The following is a 22,106-nucleotide window of genomic DNA, read 5'->3' on the forward strand; positions in this document are numbered from 1 at the left end:
CCGGACGGGCCAATGGCCTGCGGAGACTCTGGGACAAACAGCAGCGGGGGCAAAGCTCTAGCCAATGAGAGCGCGGGACTAGCCTAAGGGCGGGGCCTGCGCGAAGGGGCGGTGCGGGCCAGCGGATGGGGGCGGCGGCCAGGAGGGAGGTCCCTGCCCGGGACTGGGAGGAAGGAAGGGCTTGGAGCGCAGGTGACTCCGTCCGGCGACAGCACGGGGGCTGGAGACCTGCGGACGTGGCCCCCTTGTCGCTCAGCTCCAGCTCCCGGCCCCATCCCCCACAGCAGGGCTTAGAGACCACTAAGCCTGGTTGGATGGAGACGTGGATAAAACGACTCGGCGGCTCCCACTTGTTACCTGTGTAGTGGACTTTCGTCCTCAACACAGACCTGAGAGGCAGGGCTCCTTGTCCCCATTTTACTAATAACATCGGAGGCTTTGACAGGTGGATAGACTTGCCTCAGGTCACACAGTAAAAGACGGAATTGTTAAGGACTTCGCTTGGGGTTCTGGGTGTGGGTGTACACCCATCACTCAGTTTGCAAGAGCACTGGCAGTTTGTTAAAGCTCATCTGAGGCCTGCAGCTGAGGGATGGAATTTGCTGCTAAATGCACGTGACAGCTTGTGTAGCACAGCCATTCAACTCCCGTTGTTACCTTAAGCAACACGGTCCACTTATCTGTGCTTCAATTTCACCCTCTAAAATGGGCTAATGCTACTACCTCATGAGGTGCTAAGGATTAACAAGTTCCAGCCAGTTTGAACAACCTGTGGTACAAGCACGACTTTCCCATTGATGGCATGGGACAGTCACACATGTACCACGGGTGGTTCAAAGCGGCCTGGCGGCAGTACATAGGAATTATGGCCCCATTGTGAGCATGTTAACCATTAATCCAAGTGAAGCACCTAGGACCACCTCCTTATCTCTAGTTAGCTGTCCTAGATGGGATTGCTAAGCAAGCCTGGCTTACTTTCATTTCTGTTATTCCACTGTCTTGATTTAGATTTTAAAAATTGTTGCTCTTGTAATTCCTGTCCCCATTTCACACATAAAGAAATGGAAGCCCAGGGGGCTGAAGTTCTTTGCCAGCATTGCCCACTGGGAGCATCCCCACCAGGAGGGATGAGGCCACAAGGAAGTCACCTGGGGAGCCATTGGTGGTCTCCGCCACCTGTGAGGTTTCCTGCCCTCACCCTGAACTTTCGTCAGGCTCTCAGCCCTGAGAGGAGGGAGCAGCACAAGAGCCTGCTCACCACAGGGATCTGGCCCACAGCACCAGCACCTTGCTGGTTTCCTGGCTTCTAGTGCCTCCGCTGTGCCCAGAGTGTGCCCATGCGCAGAGCTATCACTTCTGCCAGGGCCAGGAGGTCACTTGGTGCTCCTGTTCTGGGTGCTTGGCATCCAGCCTTCGATCCCCATCCGCACACACATCTTTTCCACACTGGCCTCCTGGGAATTCCCAGGATAAGCCACATCCTCTGTACCTCCTGACTGCCATGTCCAGAGCACTTCCCTTCCTGTCTTTCCACCCCAGCACACACACGCACTCACACACTCTTTTGCCACCCCCAGAAGTTTGTCTAAAAAATTCCTCCTCACCCTTCAAGTCCCAGTTCAAAGAGAACCAATGTGCTAAAGTCAGAAACTCCTTCCCCAGTGCTCCCTGAATCTGCAGTTCTTCCCCTATAGTAATAGCCATACTCTGCTGAGCAGTGCACGTCAGATGCTTGGGGTTTTTTCTGTCTCTTAGAGGCAGCCCAGGGCCAGCCTTGGCCGCAGTACGTCCTCAGTAAACACTGGTCAGATGAATGAATACATAAATGAGGAAACCACAACTCATTTTGGCAGAGCAGAGGCAACACAGCATCAGGTACCCAGAGATGCAATGTTAAGCTGGCAAAGACCAGAGCCACCAAACTTTGGGGTTGTCCAGTCTCAAGCCATTGTTCAATGAGGCTCAGAGCAGGGAGACAGTGGCCCGAAACACAGAAGTTAGGAGCAAACAGAGAATCTGAGCCCAGGCCTCCTGTGGTACTTGGCCTTGGGCCGCCTCCAGTGGGAGACATATTTGAAGTGTCTCTGATAACCATCTGGGAGGCCAGCGCAGTCCCATTCCTAGTGCCCCGTCTTCTCATCCCCCAACGGGAAAACAGCTGCTCCCCGAGCTCCTCAAGTCTCGGTTGCCACATTTATCTCAATGGGGAGGTCAGTGGTGACTCTAAGGGCCCCAGGAACCCTGAGGAGATCAGCACACACCGCCCAGGGAGGATTTGTAAACACAGCTTTGAGGTCAGCCAGAGCAGAGTTTGAATGTTGGCTCTGTCCCTTATCCCTGTATGACCTGGAACAACTGACTTTTCCTCTGAGCCTCATTTCCTCATCTATACAATGGACAGCAGGAATAACGGGGCCTGCCGGTGAGGAGTAACTGCAGTCAGGCAGGCCAAGCGCTGAGCACAGTAGGTGCACAATAATTGCCGGCTACCACTGCTATCACCATCATCCCAGAGTGCCTCTCGAGACTCCCCTTTCCCTTGTCTCTGCTGCAAAGTGAACTGCCCCTCCTGCTGACCAGTCCTGCTGCGTGTCAATGACCTTTCGTCAGGGCAGCTGCTTCCCTGCCCAGATAACCATGTTTGCCCGGCTGCCCTGGTGCCCTAACCCCAAAGAGCAGGAGAGAGGGGATTGTGAGGTGGATGGGGAAGTGAGTATCTGGACGGCCCTCCCCATCTCTGTGTATCCTGACCCTGCATCCTCCCTGTAGCCCTGAGATTTTCCCCAACAGACAGATGTGGCAACCAAGACACTGTGAGTTCTGCCATGACCTCTTCCCCTCAGGAGCAAGGACAATGAGCTCCTTGACACCCTTGCTACCTGACCTCAGGTGAGTTTGCCCACCTCCCTGAGCCTCAGTCCCTTCATCTGCAAAATGGGTCAACTCTCTCCAAGGTACCTGACCAACAGCAGTGAGGCAAGGTACCTGACCAACCGAGTGAGGCCAACCCGCTTCTTTCCTTCTATGAAGGGGCAGGAGGGTGCAAGTCACAGCTGCCTCCCGTCCCTGCCCTTGAAGAAGCCCCCGACAGAGGCCTGAGTGTTTACAGGCCTCTCTGGGCAGGGGATGGGTTACGTAATGCCAGATGTTTGTAAAACTGGCATGGGCCCAGGTTTCAGACACGCTCTGTGGTCCCAGAGCCCCTGAAGGCCTCTTTCCCTTTCCCTTCTCCCCCACCTGGCTCCCTGGCCCAGGTCTGGGGAGAGCGGCAGGCTGGAAATTTTCAGCTGCGAGATCATCAGTCACCCCTCATCCTGACCCCTGTGAGGACCCCCAGCCCTGCCCCGGAGGTGGGACAATCACCTTGAAGAGATCAAGGAGCTCAGGAGCTGTGCAGCCCATTCCCCTCCCAGGGGACCCTCCTGGGACCTCCCCTCTCTGTCCACCCTTGCCCGTCCAGCCCCCAAGGGAGCCAGCCTACCCTTTGCCACCTGAGGACCCCCAGGGACAGCAGGAACGGATTGAACAGCGTGGGCCGGTCCCCGGGCATCCGCCATGAGGTCACCAGTCGGCCCTTGAGCGGGCTCCCAGCCTTGCCCTCTGCTGGCCTCTTGTCTGCCTGTCAAACAGGGTCCGATGTTGGCCACAGGTCCCTCTGGCGGGATGGGGACATCCTTGGCCATAGCCTCTCCTGCCTGCTCTGCCACTGCAGAGGCCCCATGGACCATTGTTCTCCTCCACCCCTCCTGGAGAACTGCCAAAAAGAAAGCTTGTGAATTTGTAGGGCCCCTGGGGCTCAGCGGCCTTGGGGCTGTGCACCCCACGCCCCTAAAGTCAAGCCCCAGGTTGCCAATGGGGGGGTATAGATCACAGATGTGGTGTCTACAGATTATTTTCCACTAGGTTCCTAATGTTAAATACCCCAGAGATTATTAAGTACCTATCTCTGACTTCTCCTGAAATATCTAAAGATATGGAAACTCTAGGCCCATCTTCCTAGTGGCAATAACCACCGGAGCCAAAGGGTCGTACACGAGTACCCGAGTCTCTACTCTCGGCCTTTGTTCCTTGCCTGGCATTAGGGCTGTGACCCCAAATTACAGGAGAGAGACTCTTGCAGACACCCTCACAGGGCCCCAGAATACTCTCCCTTCAAGGTCATCCTTGTTGGGGAAACTGAGGACCAAGCAGAGCAGAGGCACTGGCACAGAAGTACAAAGCAGGTTACAGGCAGGCGCAGGGCACAGCTGCGGTGTCCCCTCTCTGGAATCTGCAGATTCTTAGCATGAAGTCTTTTTTTGGGGGGATACCGGGAATTGAACTTGGGCCCTTGTGCTTACGAGGCAGGCACCAGAACCTCTGAGCCAAATCCCCGGTCCCTTTAGCATGATGTCTTTTTTGGGAGGGGGGGCGCTGAGACAGGGTCTCACTATGTAGTTGAGACTGACCTGGAACTCACTATGTAGCCCGGGCTGGTCTCACTCACAGTGATCCTCCTGCCTCAGCCTCCCGAGTGCTGGGATTACAGGTGTGCACCACCACGCCTGGCAGCACGAAGTCTTAAAGCATAGGTTGGGGAGAACTTGGGAAGGTGTGTCCTGCCCACACTTGGTTATATGCCCCCATCAAGCCCTGGCCGCTGGCATGGAACTGTCCCCACTGCAGGAACTGTGGCGGCATTCTGTCTCACCCCTGACTCTGGCACCGAGAAGGGCCTCACTAAGTATGTGAATGAATGAGTGAGTGAGTTAATGACAAGTGGTTAGCACTTCTGTCCAGTTGCGACTGCCCAGGACTAGGGGCGGCTGGGAGATTAGAGAGCTCGCCAGTATCGTTACTTCCTCTTTGTCCACGAAGCTGTCTCCAGGAAGTATGAAGAAATAACCCCGAAAGAGGAAGAACAAAGTTTCCAGAGTCCCTGTCACCTCCCCATTTCACAGATGGGAAGACTGGCAGTTAGTGACAGGTCATGCACAGCCAGGAAGCAGTGCGGGCAAGGGTGGGGGAAGAGGGAGCACTGGGTGGGAGCCCCCTGCCCAGGGTTCTAGTCTGAGTCCAGCCACAGACTGGGTGGATGACCTGGGTCTATTCCCTGCCTCTGTTTCCTCATCTGTGCGGCGCGGGGTTGGACAGAGTCCCCACACCAGCTTGCACTAGCAGTATGGCCAGGTTTGGGGACTCCGGGCTGCCAGATAAGCGCTCCCGGGCACACCTGGCTTTTCTGGTGGTGGCACAGGGAACAGCAGGATGAGGAAAACAGCCCTAAACAGTCTGTCTCGCACTCCCTCCCCTCTGACCTCACCCTCTGGAAGCTGAGGGTGACAAGAATGGTCTGTTCTACAGGTTGCAGGGAGGGGCAGGGCAGAGCTGCCTCTAGCTAGAGCCAGGCCTCGGCGGAGCAGTTTCTGGGGCTCCCTCCTGCACACATTTCTACAGCTCCAGGCCCAGCTGACCACAGCCCCTCCTCAGCTTTCTTCTCTTTGGCATTTCTTGCCCTCTGTCTGGCCCTCTAGAACCAGAAGGACCTGACCCTCAGAGACCATCAGGGTCAAACTGCTATTTGGGGAAAGGCAGTGACTTTTTGTTGCAGCCCAGCAAGTTAGAAGCAGAGCCCTGGGCTTCTGACCCCTGGATCATCTACCCACTCAGATCCCTAAACCAGAGGTGACTGCTGCCCAGCTCCAAAGCCCCTCTTTTCAAGGTCCCATCCCCATAGCAGAGCCAGGAAGACCCCAGAGAGGAACTCGGCCCACTTCCAACCTGGTCTCCCTTTCCATGCCCTCCCTGTGTGCCCATGCCCAGGACCCAACTACCGAGTTTGCCTGCTCCTGCTCAGTCAGTGAGTCTTGGCCTCTGCTTGGTTCTGATGCCTCAGGCTCCTCCGGTTGGAACTGGAGATGAGAGAGACTACAGATTAGCCCAGGTTGTGGCCTGGAGTCTATCCATCTATCCACCTCACCGCCAGTGTCATCCATCCACCCAACATCCACCTACCATCCAGCATCAGGAGATGCATGTGTCCCTCCAACATCCATCCTGCATTACACACCTTCTCACATCCACTGTCTGTCACTTGCTCATATATTCATCCTCTCCTTATTCATTGCCCATACATCCAACATCCATGTATCCTTCCTCCATTCGTGCAACATCCACTCTTCCGTCTGCCCATCCTTGCAACATTCATTTGCCTTCCAACATTTACACATCCATAAAACATCCACCATCCACCCTTCCTTCCATCCTTTCATCCATCCATCCATTTTCCATCCACCTAACCATGTGCTCACCACTGCATACTCACCCACCAGCTGGACAGCATCCCTCACCCGTCACAATCACCTGTTATCATACGTTCACTCCATTCATCCATCCATCACCCATTGCTCATCCATCACCTGCTCACTATTTTACCCTGTCGTGTTTTTGTTTTTGAAGACAGAGTCTCCTCATAGTCCCGGCTGATGTAAAACTCATGACCCTCCTGCCTCGGGAGGTGTCGGGACTACAGGTATGTGTCACCACCCTGGCTTGGAACCCAGAGCCTCGTGCGTGCTGGGCAAGCCACCTACCACCATGCTTCGTCCCCAGCCCTCCCTGTGTCTCGCGTGCATTTACGGATCAGGCACCCACTGAGCTGAGCCCCTCTTCATGTCAGGCCCTGGGCTGGGGGCCAGAGGTATTAGAGACTAAGTAGGCACAGCTCCCGCCCCATGGAGCTCATGTTTTTTCTGGGGAAATGACAATACAGTGTGACAGATGGAGGGAAGCAAGACAGCCGATCCCAGAAGGGGAACATCAAGAGCCCGGGGGTGGGCTGATTGTTCGGGGAGGCTTCTCAGGACAGCATACTTGACCTAAGACTTGAACAATGAACAGACACTCGCCGGGGAAATGGGAAGGAAGAGCATTCTAGGCACAGGGAAGAGCAGGGGCAACAGGAAGATATGCAGAGTCCTGAAGCCGGCTCAGCACAACTAGAGGCAGATCTGGGGTGGAAAGAAGGGAAGGAAGCCAGGAACGCCAGTCTCTAAGGATTTCTATAGAGAGGAGCAGCTGGAGCCCTGGCCGGACCTGGTGAACACCCTGCTTTGTCATCTGTGAAATGCCTTGGTGCAGATGTCTCTGGCTTCTCCCCAGTCATCACCCCCTAGCCTCCCAGGGATCCTGTAGCCTCAACGGGGGGCAACTCCAGCTGAAGTCTTTCCCACTTGCCCTTGCACTGGAGACAGGCAGCCTGCAGCACAGAGTCTGTGGAGAAAGCCATAGGGAGCCACAGGAGGGAGGGGTCCTCGGCCCTGCCTGGGTCCATAATGTAGCCAGCTTTGGACTGGACGCGTGAGCCTCATTTCTCACAACTTCTGCCTGTGTGACCCCTGACAATACCTAATGAGTTGGAGGCTCATTTTCCTCATCTGTAAAGTGGGAGTAGCAGCAGCTGCCTCTTGGCCATCTGTGACACACATGACAAAGCACACGAGGTACTGTCCCCAGTAAACCCGGGGCCTGGAAGTCATCCATGGGGGAGGCAGTGCCGGACTGAGAACCCAGCAAAGGAGGGTTTGGGTGACACGTGGTCACCCTAGTGGTCCTGCTCAGGGAAGTGCTTGGTCCTGTATTATGGCCAAGGCCCAGAGAGGTACTGTGCTGTGTTCCTGCTGAGCTATGGCAGGTGGTAGGGCTCTCCCCACCCACCACCTCCACACCAGTGCTCTGGGCTTGAAGTAGGACTGGAGTACCACTGAGGCAGGGGGAGGGACCTGGGGAGCACCTACTGTGTGCCTGGTGCTGGGCCTACTGTGCACATGGCCCTCATTTAAGCAGCCAGCTCACCCAGGAAGCACTCTGTGGCCTTTTCTCTGTGTGAGGAGCTGAGGCGGGTGGGTGAGGCTGTCCTGGCCCCAGCAGCAACTTGCATATGGCAAGGGGAGGGGACACAACCACACTGGCTGCAGTACCAGGTAGCCCCAAAGGAGCTGGGGCCAGGAGGGAGAGTGCCCAGCTTGAGGCTCAGGGCGATCAAACTGAGAAGACCGGGTTCCCCTGCCTCAGCAGCTGTGGGAAACTCAGAGTATCCGTTTCCTTATCCACATGAGTAAGGCCTTCTCACTGGGCCAACATGGAGACTAAATGGGAAAAGGGCACGTGAAATACCCAGACAGGGCTGGGTGTGTAGTAAACGCATGCTCTGCCAGTCATGACCCTGCTGTCGGGTGCAGTGGTCAGTGTGGTCCAGGCCAGCAGGGAGGACCTGGGCTGGGCCTTGGGACAGAGGGTGCAGGGGCTGGGGTCATGTGACAGGAAGCCTTTTTAAGGAGACCTGCTGGGATGGGCCTGGCTTTCTGGCCACACTTCTGAGGCAGACAACTTACCTCTGGCTCCGGGAGGCTGGGGCCCTCTGCCGGCCTGTTCTGCTCCAGCCGGACTGTTTGCTGCCCTCCAGGCAGAGACAAGGTCACTAGCCCACTTGTCTCTTGGGTCTTCGGCCACTGGGTGGAGGTGCAGGCAGGGCTGGGCAGCTGGGCTGGGATCTGGGGCTGCTGCCCAGGGCTGTGCCCATTGGCTACAGTGGCTGAAGCCCAGCCTCCGGGCTGGCTGTGTTGCTCCTGCTCCAGGACATCATCCTTTGTCTCTGGGGGACCCGGCTGTGGCCCTGAAGCCGGGTCACCCCAGTGTCCAGCTGGGTCCTTGTGGGGCAGCTTGGCCTGCAGGAGCTCCAGGAGGCCTTCCCAGTCCAGCCTCGGGAGTCGGGCCCAGGCCCCCTCCCCAGGGGCCCGGAAGAGGCCCAGCAGGTCCCTCCAGTCCAGCTCAGGTGGCCTCTCAGGGCCCCAGCCCATGGCCGTGGGCATCTCAGGCCGTTGGGGATGGGAGGATTCTTCCAGGCCTACCCAGGAGTGCTCTGGGAGGCTCCCAGGCTTGGGGGGAAAGGACAGCTCCTGTAGGCTGCTCCAGGCCCTTAGGGCTGGCTTCTGGGGGCACTCCTGCAGCCCATTACTGGGGGGCTCCTCCCAGGCCTCAGACTGCCCCCAGCTCTCCCTGTTCTCTCTGGGAAGGCCCTGCCATGCTCCCTCCAGGGCTCCTGCAGTCCCCAGGCTGGGCTCCCAAAGTCCTGGCAAGCCCCCAGGGCTCGGGCCCTCCTCCTGGCTGCTCCAGCTCCTTTCCAGGTGTCTGTGAGGGACCTGGGATCCTGGCAGCTCCTGCTGACTCTGCCACCCCACCAGTGGCTGCCTTGGGCCACCTCTGTCCCTCTCCGGAGCTTTCTCTGTCCGCAGCAGCTCCCTCTCAGGGGGCCTGGCTGATGTCCTGGGGGGCGGTGAGGATCGCTGTTGCTGCTGATCCCCCTCAGGCTGTCTCTCAAGACTCCTGGATCGAGCGGGCTCTGCTGGGCTCCTTCTGGTCCATTCTGCCTGCTTGGCAGGGGCCTTGGTCACCTGAGAAGGAGGAGAGGGGTGGACAAGGGCCTGGGACCCAGCAAAACGGCCACCGTCTGTCTGAGCCAGGCATGAGACAGGCAAGGCTGGGTCCTCACAAGCAGCTTAGATAAGAGCAGGTGGGGTCCCTGGGTCCCTCCCTGAGGTGTCAGCTCTTCCCTCTCATCTACTTCCCGCAGCTCCAGAAAGAGATCTACAAAGAGCTGCTCACTTTCGGGCTCCCCTCCCTGCCAGATATTGATTCCACCCTGGGCTATCAAGTGCCAGAATTTCCATCCAAGATACTCACTCCCCTGGGGTGGGCCTTGCCCTCAAAGAGCTTCTTTCAAGACCCAGTCCCTTTCCTAGAGAAGGTGGTCTTAAAGCCAGGTTAAACATCCAGCCTGTCCCCAAATCTCCTAATGAAGGAAGGGGATAGTGTGTGTGTGTGTGTGTGTGTGTGTGTGTGTGTGTGTGTGTGTGTGTGTCAGAAGGCTCTTCAGAGGATTAATTTGGGGTCCTTTACATTTCACCCACAACTGCTGGGCCTTGGAGAGAGGGGAGAGCTGGGCAACACGGCTGGGGCTCTGACCTTTCACAGCTGGCCTCCCTGCCCAGAACTCTGCCTGTCATCCAGAGGGAGAGAGAGGCAGTGCTCACCTGCCTCCCTGCGGCAGGGCTGGGCTGTCTTCGGAGAGGCTGGCTCTGACCTTGGCTGGGCCGCGGTGACCATCCCTCATCCCGAGCCTGGAAGGTTCCTGGAGACCCGGACTTCCTAGGAGCAAATGCAGCTGCTCCGAGGCCTTTGGGAGGGCTCCACCCAGCACCCCAGCACCTCCACTTCCACAGGAAGAGATGTGGGAGACCCAAGACCCACTGCAAGCTTGTCAAGGGCCCTAATGAGGTAGGACCCTTTCAGGCCTCAGTTTCCCCTTCTGAAACTGAAATGTGGGGCTATTGTGACAATACCATGAGAAACAGAGTTATCATTTGTCAGCCTTTTGGTTGCACTCCAGTGAAGAAAGGGGTTAGTGAAGGTGGAGAGGTGGGGAGGGGGTCAAGGCCTTGGTCTTAGCTCCCCTCCAGCCGCCCTCCAGCCCTCTAAAACAGCCCTCCAGCTGCCCAGACAATGGTCAGACTGGTGCTTGAGGGAATTCACATTTATCGAGCACCTACTGTGTACCAGGCACTGTGCACACATAATCACAATGTTCAAGCAAACATTTATTGAGTGCTTCTATGTTCCAGGAGCCAAGCTCTTGTACTGTGATTCTGTTTCATGTTACACAGCTCATGTGATGGTGATAAGAGAGGCAGGATGTTGTGTGCCCTGTATTCCATTCTTTCTGCTCTTTTCCTGTCCATATGGTAAATTTAGGATTCCTCAAGCCCACTGCCTTCTTGTCCTCCGCTCAGAGCTAACCAACAGGACTCTAGCACTCAGCCTTGAAAACTCCAGGCCATTCTGGCTGTTGGTAAAAGAGCTCTTAGCAAGATGGGAAAGTCAAGGTGTGGTGATGCACATCTGTAATCCCAGGACTTGGGAGGCTGAGGCAGGAGGATTGCTGTGAGTTCAAAGCCAGCCTGTACTACATAATAAGACCTTGTCTTAAAAAAAAGAAAAAGGGCCAGGGATTTAGCTCAGTGGTTCTGCTGCCTGCCTCAAAAGCGCAAGGACCCAATTTTGATCCCTGGTACCACCCCCCAAAAAAGAGAGAAGGGAAAAATTTTTCTCCTTTCAACAACTCCGGAAAGACGAACAAAAACTGTCCAGGCAAATGTGACCATGTCCAACAGAGATAGCTCTAAACTTTGTAAAAAGCCTGGTTCCAGGCAGTTGTCTTGCTTAATAATGGGTAGCTGTGGTTATTAGCACTCAGCAGTTCTCTGTTGAGAACCCCAAATAGACTCTGCTCACATCTGTCCCCTCCCATAGCGAGGGGGTCACCTTAAGCCCCTAATCGCTCCATAAGTATTTATTTCCATGGGGTTTGAGAGTGTGACAATGTTTAAACTGCTACATAGGTGGGGCGTGGGCATGGGCTTAGCCTGTGTGTGTCTGGATGCACTCCCCAGCACCACAAATATACATCAATAAGATAAATTGCTAAGTGGAGCCGTGTTTTTGGTAGATAAAGAAAAGCAGGAGAAGCCTGAAAAATAGGACCCATGGTGAGCCCAAAGTAAGCCAGAAAGGGGGTTCAGCAGATGAGCAATGGGCAGCCTGCAGCTAAAGCGCTGCACAAACACCGCAAGGGGTGGGCTGAATCAAAAATGTATGAGCCAGGCATGGCGCTGCACGCTTGCAATCCCAGCCTTCTGGGAGGCTGAGGCAGGACGATCACAAGTTTGAGCCCAGCCTGCACAGCGTACTGACTGAGACCCTGTCTTAAAATGAAAATAATAAAATAAAAAAGCTCTGGGGATGTAGCTCAGTGCAAAGGCCTTGGGTTCAATTCCAATACCGGAAAAAAAACAGAAGTGCAGGGCTGGGGTTTGAAGTTGTCCTTGTGTCCTTTGCCCAGGTGCCTGTGAACAGATCCATAAAGTAATTTGTGTTGTTAGTGGTATTCAGCAGCTCACTCAGAGATAAACCCATGTTTCCTGGAGTGAGTTTCTAAGCTCCAGGGCTCCCTGATCAGATTTCATTTTTAACCAAATTTGAGCTGAGAGAGCTTCCTTGCTCTGCAAGAGTGGAATCTTCTCTGAAATTGAGGTCTAGAGCCTTCCAGTGTAACCTGGGGGCACATGGGGACATTGGGCTAGCCGAAAGGAGGGAGGGTAAGAGTGACAAGTGTACCCACGCAAGGGAGCAAGGCAAGGTATGTTCTCTTTCAGTACTAGGGCTTAAACCCAGGATTTCACATTGAGCTACATCCCCAGTCCGGCCTCCCCATTTTTCCCCTCCATTGTTTTTGGGTGTTTGCTTTTAGAGATAGGGTCTCCCGAAGTTGCTAAATTGCCCAGGTTGGGTGGGGATTTAGCTCAGTGGTTCTGCCACTTATAAGCGCAAGGTCTCAAGTTCAATCCCTGGTACCCCCCCCAAAATAGTAAAATAAATAAACAAACAAATTAATAAATAAATTGCCTAGGCTGAGGTTGTCATCCTCCTGCCTCAGCCTCCCAGAATGCTGGGATTATAAGTGTGTACCACCATGAGGAAGGCTATTTTATTTTTTAATTTTTGTGAAGGTTATTTTAAATTCAGGCAAACACAGAAGGCTTATAAATGATTCTAAGATAAGAGATTCCAAAAACATTAGGAAAAATTTAAGGTATCAAGTGAAAATTCTGAATGCTTTGATGTGACAGCTCTTCAGGAAAAATATCCCAGGCTTGGAACAGTGGCTGGACAGTGTAGATGCTCAATAAATACAGATGAGGTGAATAAATAGAAGAAAATTAAAAGTACAACTGCACAGCCACCCACCCAGAAATTCCAATCTATCCTTTACACAAATCCATATTTTACAAAATTTGTCTTCCGAAAATAAATGATATTCCACTTTGAAAAAGTGATATACCACAGGGGAAATAATTTACTCAGTAGAGTTACAAAATCTTGACCAAAAGGCAAATAATCTACTTCAAAGAGAACCAGAATGAAAAATATAGAAGTCACTGTGTATAAACAATTAAAAGGCTAACACATGTGCAAAAATATTTCTGATTTCTGTTACAAACCCTTTATAAACGTTATCAGAGAGGAGATTTTAAAAAATTAATCTTGATTTTAACACTTTACCGTCTCTGTTGGAATGTTAGATAAAACAAAGGTATGCAAACTGACATCAGACCAAAAATAGTGATCGTAAAAAGGTAAGATCCAAAGAGGATTTTTTTTAGGGCAGTGATACTGATAACATTCTTCTACAGACACATAGAATGCACAACACCAGGAGTGAAACTTAATTATTTAAACTGTGGACTCTGGGGGAGGTGTAGGCTCATGGATTATAATCAGAAGCACCTCTGTCATGTGGGGCATTGCTGGGGGGAGGCTGTGTACTTTTGGGGTGGAGGTACATGAAACTTTGCTCTCAAGTCTGCTGCAAACCTAAAACCGCTGTTAAAATAAAACCCAACAAAACAGTATTCTTTAAGAAAAAAGCCAAAGAAACAATTACAGTAATCCTACAGTCTATGAAGATTGTCATTTGGATACTAAGCAGCTCAAGTCTACTGAAAGGAAATTTGAGGAATAAGAGATCAGGTTTCTCACGTATATTCAAATCTTAGCGAAATGTTGCCTCAAAGGCAGCAAAAAGAGGAATTTTAGGTACAAAATATATTTCCCTGTATGGTGCAGGAAAAGTTCTAAAGTTAGGTTGTGTGGCAATGGCTGTCCAGCTCAGTAAGCACATTTAGAAGTCACTGGATCACACATTTGACAGTTTTGAGACTTCCAGACACACTTTTTCTCCTGGTTCTCTTGACCCTAGGATGTAATTCCAGCTCTGATTTTTGAAAGCTCAGGGGCTGGCACTGCAGGGGAAGGAAATCTCAGCAAGATAAAGTGGGAAAATTTCCCCTTCCTGCAGCAGGGCGGGGGTCTTGTTGACCAAGGAGACTAGAAAGACACCTGGGTTTTAGGCATTGTCACCATGGCCTGGGAACATAATGTCTAACCTCTAAAAAGTCTATAGTCCTGCAAGCTCTCTTAATCAAAATCCATGGCTCCAGGCTGGGGTGCAGCTCACCCTGAGCCCCTGCACATGTGCAAGACCCTGTGTTCCAGCCCCAGCTCTGCCAAATAAAATCAAACATGAGGCTCTGGCCATAGGTTTGAAATGGATGACTCTGTTTTGGGAAACAAATAGCGAGTTTTCTCTGCTTAGTCAGAAAAGAATTAAAGAGACTTTCTTCTTAAACGGGGGGTTTGAGAGTTTAAACTCATATAAATAAATTGTTATTTTCTCCCCCGTTTAACAGATGAGGAAACTGAGGCACAGGCAGGTTGTCACTTTATATAACACAGGATGCAGAGATTTGAACCCAGCCTGCCTCACTCTCACTCTGGCGTTTGCTTTTGACCACAAGGCTTTGCACAGTATCGCTTAGTCCTCAGAACCCCTCAATATGCAGAAACAGAGGTGATGAAATGACCTTTCCCGAGGTCACACAGCTAGAGACTGGCAGGAGGACCCGAGCTTTGCTTCTGGCCATCTAACCCTGAGAACCTTCCGCCTGTCCTGTTACTGCCTCCTCCCCGCCCACCTGGCTGCCCGCCCTGGACTCACCTGCGCTCCTGCCCGAAGAGGCGCTCCACCTCAGTGCGGCCAGGGCTTCGAGTGCGGCCCCCGCTGCTGCCTTGCGCCTGGGGTGCTGGGTCCCTCTGGGCCAGCCTCCTGGGCGGGGGCAAGTCGGCCAGCACGGTGTACTCCTCCCTCTCCAAGTTGTGCCTGGTCTCCCCGGGAGGCGCTGAGCCCCGAGGGCCCCTGGAGCTGCCCGGTGGGGGCGAGGGTGCCAGGAGCGCTAGGTCTGTGGGCGGGTGTCGGGGTGGGGAGGACGCTCGAGGCGCATCGCGGTGCCCGATGCACACCTGCGGGGGGGTCGGGGGGCAGCCATGCAGAGAGTCAGTGGAGAGGGCGAGACTCTCCATACTGGCCCCCGGGGGCTCCTGGAAGAAGAGCGAGGGCTCAGGGGCTTGGCGCGGGGGCGATGAGAAGGAGGGGGCGTCCCGGTGGCCGATGCACACGGAGGTGGGGGTGTGGGGGCGCTCGTGCAGGGAGTCCGTGGAGGGCACGAGGCTCTCGGTGCTGGCCCTGGGGAGATCCTGGAACAGGAAGGAGGGCTCTGGGAACTGGCGTGGCGGGGAGGAGGCGCGGGGCGCATCCCGGTGCCCAATACACACAGGTGGGGGGAAGTGTGGAGGGTCGTGCTGGGGACACTCGCTGTGGTTCTCCGTATCTGACGTGTCTGGGAGGAAGAGGAAGGGGTCGAACTGAGTGTAGCGAGGGGGTGAGGATGCCCGAGGGGCATCGCGGTGCCCGATGCACACAGCAGGTGGCATATAGGGAGGGTCATGGTGAGATGATTCGCTCTCGGGGGCACGGGGCTCCGGAAAGAAGGGGAACGGGTCGTGCTGCAAGGAGCGAGGAGGCGAAGAGGCTCGCGGGGCGTCGCGGTGGCCGATGCACACAGAGTATGGAGGCTGGGAGGGCTCGGAGGAGGTCTGGGGTGCCCCACGTGTCACAGGGTACAGAGGTGAGGAAGTCCGGGAGGCACTGAGGTGGCCTGGGTTATGGGAGGAAGAGGCAGCTTGGGGTGGCGCATTGTGCCGGACCGGTGCACAGGAGGACTGGGGTGTGTCACGCTGGCCTGGTCTGGTGGGAGAGGAGGTCCGAGGCCTGTCACCTTGGGTTGGCCGGAGGGCAATGGATGCCCAGGGCACCTCGCTTTGCTTGGAGCGAGATGGGGAACAGGCTCGGGCACCATCACTTGGCGTAGGCCGGAGGGGAAAGGACGCCCAGGGGATGTCCTTGTTGGTTTGATGGGGAGAGGGACTCCTGGGATTGCTCCGTTGAGTGGCGTGGCGAGGAGATGACGGTCCAGGATTGTCCCTTTGGGTGTACCTCTGAGGGGAGGAAGTCCCAGGGCCATCTCGCTGATGGGAAGAGTAGTGTGAGGAATCCCGCTGGGTGCAGGTGCTTCTGAGGTGCTCCCATCTGCTACGAGAGGGTTTTGGGTTGTCTCGGTGGGTGGAAGAGGTTTTGGAAGTGTTTTGTTGGATACAGGAAGTTCTGAGGTTTTCCTTCTGGGAGCTTCTGCTGGGAGGTGAGGACCTGGGGTTGTCCCATTGGGCACAGGATGTTCTAGAATTTTCTCTTTGGGAAGCTCTGTTAGGAGAGGAGGCTCTGGGATTGTCCCGTTGGGCACAGGATGTTCTAGAGTTCTCTCTTTGGGAAGCTCTGTTAGGAGAGGAGGCTCTGGGACTGTCCCGTTGGGCAGAGGATGTTTTAGAGTTCCCTCTTTGGGAAGTTCTGTTAGGAGAGGAGGCTCTGGGACTGTCCCGTTGGGCACAGGATGTTCTAGAGTTCTCTCTTTGGGAAGCTCTGTTAGGAGAGGAGGCTCTGGCATTGTCCCTTTGGGCACAGGATGTTCTAGAGTTTTCCTTCTGGGGAGCTCGATTTGGAGAAGAGGTTCTGGGATTGTCCCATTGGGGACAGGATGCCTTGGGAGTTTCCCGTTGGGTGGCTCTGTTGGGAGAGGTGGCTCTGGCATTGTCCTTTTGGGCACAGGATATCCTGGGGGTTTCCCGCTGAGGAGGACAAGTATGAAAAGAGCTTGGGAGGTTGTCCTGTTGGGTACAAGGGGTTCTCTGACTGTCTTGTTGGGTGGCTCTGAGAAGAGAAGAAAGTTGAGGATTGTTCTGTTGAGGGGGGGAGGTTCTGGGGTTGTGGGAGACTCTTGAGGGAGAGGACGTTCTTGGGGTGTTCTGCTGTGTGGATGAGGCCCTGGGGGTGTCCCATCGCGTGGATGAGGTCCTGGCGTTGTCCTTCTGGGTGATTCGATGGGGAGAGGAGGCTCTTAGGAGTCCTTGTGTAGAAGGAGCCTGGGCAATGTCCCTTTGGGCAGAGGACACCTGGTGGGTGGCACTTCGAGGTCCACTCTGTGGTTTCTCAGAGGAAGCCTGGGTTGGCAAGGAGCGATGTCGCTCCAAGAAGCTGCCACTGTCTCCCCGAAGCTTCACCCAGTGCTGTCCGGGACTCCTGCTCCTGCTGTGAGTGTCTGGGGAGAGACAGGGAGGTTCAAGGTAGGGGGAGGCTCCCAGCAGCTCTCACACTGTTTTTCTTTGTCCCCTGGGATCAATGATTAGGGAAGACCCCATGTTGGTGTCTCAAAGGTTCTACTGCCCACACAAAAAGACCCCACCCCTCTGACCAATGCTGGTTTAGACAAGGGTAGGGACACCTCCTTCCAGCTGGGGCAGGAACGTGAAACCCAGGGCCAAGCTGACTTGGTCAGTAGGGGGCAGGTGCCGGATAGAGGTCTGGGGTCCAAGGGTGCGTCAAAGGGGACACAAACACACATTCACGGAGAGAAGTTTTGACAACGCCATGACCCCAAGGGGAGAAGGGGTATCTGACAGCCGCTACCTAGCAACTTTCCCTTCCTGGTTCTACTTCCTGTAGCTGGATTCCCAGAAATCAAGCCAATTTCTTCTAAGGGGCACCTTTGATGATTGAGGGCTCTAGAGGGCTCCAGTGCCCTGTGCCTGAGGCTGCAGTAAGAAGGACCAGGCCAGGGTTAGCTTGGCCTCTTAGGTGCCAGGGAGGAATGCAGACCCTCAGGCCCTGCCCTGGATGCACAGCCTCAGATTCCATGTAAGCAGATTCCCAGGCCTTTCACCCTCAGTTTCTGAGGCACTGGTTCAGGGGATTGGTGCACCTGCCCTCACCAGTACCCCTCCATAACTCCTTGCCCCAAAACAGGGTCTCTGTGACCTTGGTGCACTCCCTATCCCTCTCGATCCTATGGCAATCAACTGCATGTGTCCTCGGAGTGGTGCTCAGGGGAGAAACACTGTAGCCTCATCTGGAAGAAGCCTTCACGAAGCCTGCGGGAGGTCCCCTCTCTTCCTTTAACCTTGCCAAGTTGGTGTCAATCACGTCTGAACTCCAGGACCTGGCACTGTCATTCCTGTGGGCTGATGCCCCACGTCATCCTCAAATGCACTCCGAAGTCACCCCTTTCCTCATCTCAGCTCCTCCCCCAACCCTAGACCTCGGCACCTGCACTGTGTGCCCGGGCCCCAGTGTCATCGCTCCCCCACTTCCAGAGCAAAGTGACCAGATGGCCCTGCTCAAAGCCCTTCAGGGGAAGGGGAAGATAAGGCGGATGGGAACGCTGTCACAGATCAGAGGCCTCAGAGGAGACCAGCAACAAGTTACAATGTGGGGTGCTGGACTGGATCCGGGGACAAAAACAGGACATTAGAAGGAGAACGAGGGCATCTGTTCTACAAATAAAGTCTAGCTTCCTTAGGGTTAGCCCAGTGTCCATGACCACCCTGTCTTTTCCTGTTTCGTTTTGTTTATTTTGTTTGTGGTACTGGGAATTGAACCTAGACTCTGCACTGAGCTACATCTCCAGCCTCTGTGTGTGTGTGTGTGTGTGTGTGTGTGTGTGTGTATTTGTGTACCAGGGTCAAACTCAGGACCTCACACTTACCAGGCAGGCACTGTGCCGCTGAGCCAAATCCCCGGCCAATCCAACCCTTTTGTTTTTTGAGTCAGGGTCTAGCTAAGTCACTGAGTCACCCAGGCTAGCCCGGCCTGAACTTGGCAATCCTCCTGCCTCAGCCTCTCAGAGTTCCGGGATTACAGGCGTGCACCACCACACCCAGCTTGTGTGTGTGTGTGTGTGTGTGTGTGTGTGTGTGTGTGTGTGTTGCTGGGAACGGAACCCAGGGCCTCACACAGGCTACCCAAGGGCTTTACCACTAGCAACATCCACAGTTCCCACCAATGTCAGTTTCTCAGTTTGGATCACCATGCTATAACATTAAAGGAATCTGGGTGAAGGGTACGGTAGCAACTCTCAGGACAATAAGTACAGCACAACTCTTCTATAAATCTAAGATTACTTCAGAGCAAAAAGTTGGAAAAAAAAAACCCTTCAAATGTTCCCTACTGCATTTGGCATTTGGGGCCACGCTCCACGGTTCCTCCCTCACGCTCCACCCTGCTTCCAGCTCCTCCACCTCACACAAGCACCGGCTGGCTGCCCAGGGCCTTGCTCTCGCTGTCCCTCTGCTCAGGCACTTCCCTCATTCCTGGCTGTTTCCTTCTCAGGCTCGGGCTCCAGGACAGCCCTCTGTGCACCTCTGTGCCTCTCCTGCTCTGTCCCGGAGGCTCTGTTTGGGAAGCACCGTGCCCTCCAGATGGAATCCCCAGGCTTGGCGCTCAGCAGCCGCACCGCCACCTCCTGCTCTAGTCTCTGCCGGCCTGGAGGCTCCCCACGCACCCTCTGAGCTCAGCTCCCAGTCTGGTGCCTTCTCTTCCCCACCATCTCAAGCCACCTCTCCGCTTTGTTTTGTTTTGGGATTATTGGGGTTTTTTTCTTCCTTTTGGATTTTTTTTTCTTTTTTGTACCAGGGATCGAACTCAGAATCTTGCGCTTGTGAGACAGGCAGTGGCACCACTGAGCTACATCCCCAGCTCCCCCTTCTGGATTTTTGAGACAGGGTTTCAGTATGCAGCCCAGGCTGGTCTCAAACTTCCAGTGATCCTCCCACCTCAACGCCCCAAGTGCTGGGATGACAGGCACCACCGCAAACAGATTCAAGCTGCCCTTTGTGCCTGCCTCATTCAGGATCCGCCTCCACTCTGCAGCCCCTCTGTGGGCACACAGGGCAGGTTCCAGAGGTCCCTGGGAACTCTGTGTCCTGTCCCTACCAGCCAGGCTCTGCACAGCCTGCCTGAGGAGCGAACTCAGTGACTGAAGAGGTGTCTGGAAAGATAAATATTGAGGGTCCCCAACGTCACAGAGCTGGTAAATCCCTGCTGGGCCTTGGCGTCTGTCTGCAATTCAGGGATCTGCCGCCAGGCGGACAGTGGTGACTGTTTCTGGTTTTTTTAAGTAGGTCAGAGTGAGGCTCCCGCCCAGCTCCCCACTGCCTGGGGTGTTTAGGAGCAGGAAAGCAGGCACTTAGGATAAAATCCCAGCTGGCTGTCAGACCACTGGCACCCCAGAGAGGCATTTGGTTTCCCTGTGTCACTACACGTTCCCACACCCCACTTCCGGGTTCTATCTGGGTGGTGGTGTAATTACTGTTTAGGAGAGTCAGCTCCGGCGCCCGGGGCAAGAATGGGCTGGAGGTCCAGGGCAGAAGCCACAGCCTGGCCGAGGCTCTGGTGAGAAGCCTGGCGTGACAGCGGCTCAGCCAGGGATTGTCACTGAGAGGCCAACAGGAGCAGATTTAGGGTGTGGTTGGGAGGAGGCTGGGTCAGGAGCTGCTGGTGACGCAGACCTGAAGTCCAAGAGCACTGACATCCCCACCAGTGCCCAGGCTGGGTGCCCAGCAGCCCTGTCCTCCTGCGCCCGGTCCCATGGAGTCACTTCCTCAAGCTCTCTTCTTCTCTGCCCCTCCACTGGTCAGGAGAGTCTGTCATGTGGCTTCTCCTGAGAACAAGGCCATGCTCCTTCCAGACCGCGGAGCCGCACTCGGGAGAGACAAGGTGACCGCTGCTCCACCTGACACACTGTCCACACTGAGGGCCCAGCTCGGGCCTGGGTGTCTCTCAGAGCCCATCTTCTCCCCCCAGGCTGCGCTCAGGGTCCCCGCGCCATCACGCCACCTCCCCAGCTCCGCAGCCTCTATTTTCCTCCACTGCCGGGGATGGAAGCCGGGGCCTCACACTTGCTAGGCAGGCGGCCACCGCTGAGCCATACCCCAGCCCTGGAGCCTCTCATGAAGGTCAGCTCTTTTGCAGAACGTCCCTCCATGTGGGTCGGCCTAGTGTTTCGTCTGGGTTAGGAACAGGTGCTGCATGTGAGCAGAAACCGGAAGGGAAGGGATGCTGCGCTGCCCCAGCACCACCTCAGGGAGCACGACGACAGTTTGTCCCACTCTGGGGGTGCTGAGTGGCCACCTGGCTAAGGTGGGGTCTGCCGGAGTCCCATCCTAGGGCTGACCTTTTCCTGTACAGTCAGTGTGTAATCTGAGGGGACGCTTTGCACCTGTGACTATCCTGTTCCCCTCACTACCTTTTGCCCAGAGCCTAGGCCTCGGCCGCTAATTCCTGCCTAAACCGGATATTGCTACGGTGGCCACAAGGCTCTCTTAACTGTTTCTACCCTGCACCCGCACCTTGCTTCGGTTCATTCTTTGCTTCTTGCCTTGGGAATCCTCCTAGGGCACAGAGTGAGTTATGTCACTCCTTTCTCCCAAACCTTCCATGGCTCCTTACAACTTAGGGAAGAAAGTTTAGCCCCCCTCTGGGCTCAAGCCCCGGTCCCGCCTCCCAGCTCTTCTGAGCTGTCCCTCAGCTGCGCGTCACCCTTGGTTCTGATGCCGTCCCCTGAGGGTCTGCTGCCCCCCATAGCCCTTTGCTCACTTCACACTACTGTCTCGGTCCCGCCTCTGACCTGGGGTCCTGTTCACACTTCTGTCTGCTTTACTAGGTGACATGAGCCTCTGTCTTTCCATGGTGCCACTCAGGAATACAGGCAGCCAGAACTGCCCATAGGACCAGAAGGGGCTGTCCTGGCCCCGTGTCCCCAAATCCTGTCTGTGCTGAAGACAAACACCAGGCAGCGACACGGCGCAGGAGTGACTGAGGGTCCAGTGAGATTACCGCCAGTGTCCTCGGCCTGTGTGCCAGACCTGACAGCAACCTTTGCCCTTCTCTGGAACGGTCACCTGATTTCCTTTGGGGACTCGCCTCTCCCCCCATCTCGGGTCATGAGGTTCGAACAGGGGACTGATCTGGATCCCGAGCCTGGGCCCAGTGAGATCACTTCCTGAGACTTCAGTTCTACCAATAGGGAAGACTGTGTCTTCCCGGGGAAGAGGATGAGCAGGTGGGATATAGTCTTTCAGTACAGATGGTCATCATGCCACCATCAGGAAGGGTCTGGTTAAGAATGAAGCCGCCACTGCATGTGGTGGTGCACACCTATAATCTCAGCACTCAGGAGGCTGAGGCAGGAGGATCACTGTGAGTGGGCTACATAGTAAGATCCTGTCTA

At 55.0% G+C, this 22,106-nt stretch overlaps 1 protein-coding gene across 6 annotated transcripts in view; it reads right to left on the reverse strand.

The window, feature by feature from the left end:
* Triobp (TRIO and F-actin binding protein) overlaps positions 1–22,106 on the reverse strand; it is a 55,707-nt gene that overhangs the window by 21,194 nt on the left and 12,407 nt on the right. For 5 of the 6 annotated variants that reach the window (XM_033766236.1, XM_033766238.1, XM_033766234.1 and 2 more), the window contains exons 6-10: positions 14,651–17,141; positions 10,071–10,185; positions 8,373–9,431; positions 5,814–5,891; positions 3,482–3,619 (exon numbers count right to left, since the gene is read on the reverse strand). In XM_033766236.1, the coding sequence (XP_033622127.1) occupies positions 3,482–3,619; positions 5,814–5,891; positions 8,373–9,431; positions 10,071–10,185; positions 14,651–17,141 (3,881 nt within the window). The remainder of the gene's footprint in view (positions 1–3,481; positions 3,620–5,813; positions 5,892–8,372; positions 9,432–10,070; positions 10,186–14,650; positions 17,142–22,106) is intronic. The other variant, XM_033766239.1, reaches the window with a different exon arrangement.

The sequence above is a fragment of the Fukomys damarensis genome, unplaced genomic scaffold (genome assembly GCF_012274545.1).
Source record: "Fukomys damarensis isolate Sample0158 unplaced genomic scaffold, DMR_v1.0_HiC HiC_scaffold_19, whole genome shotgun sequence".
In the NCBI taxonomy this organism is placed as follows: domain Eukaryota; kingdom Metazoa; phylum Chordata; class Mammalia; order Rodentia; family Bathyergidae; genus Fukomys; species Fukomys damarensis.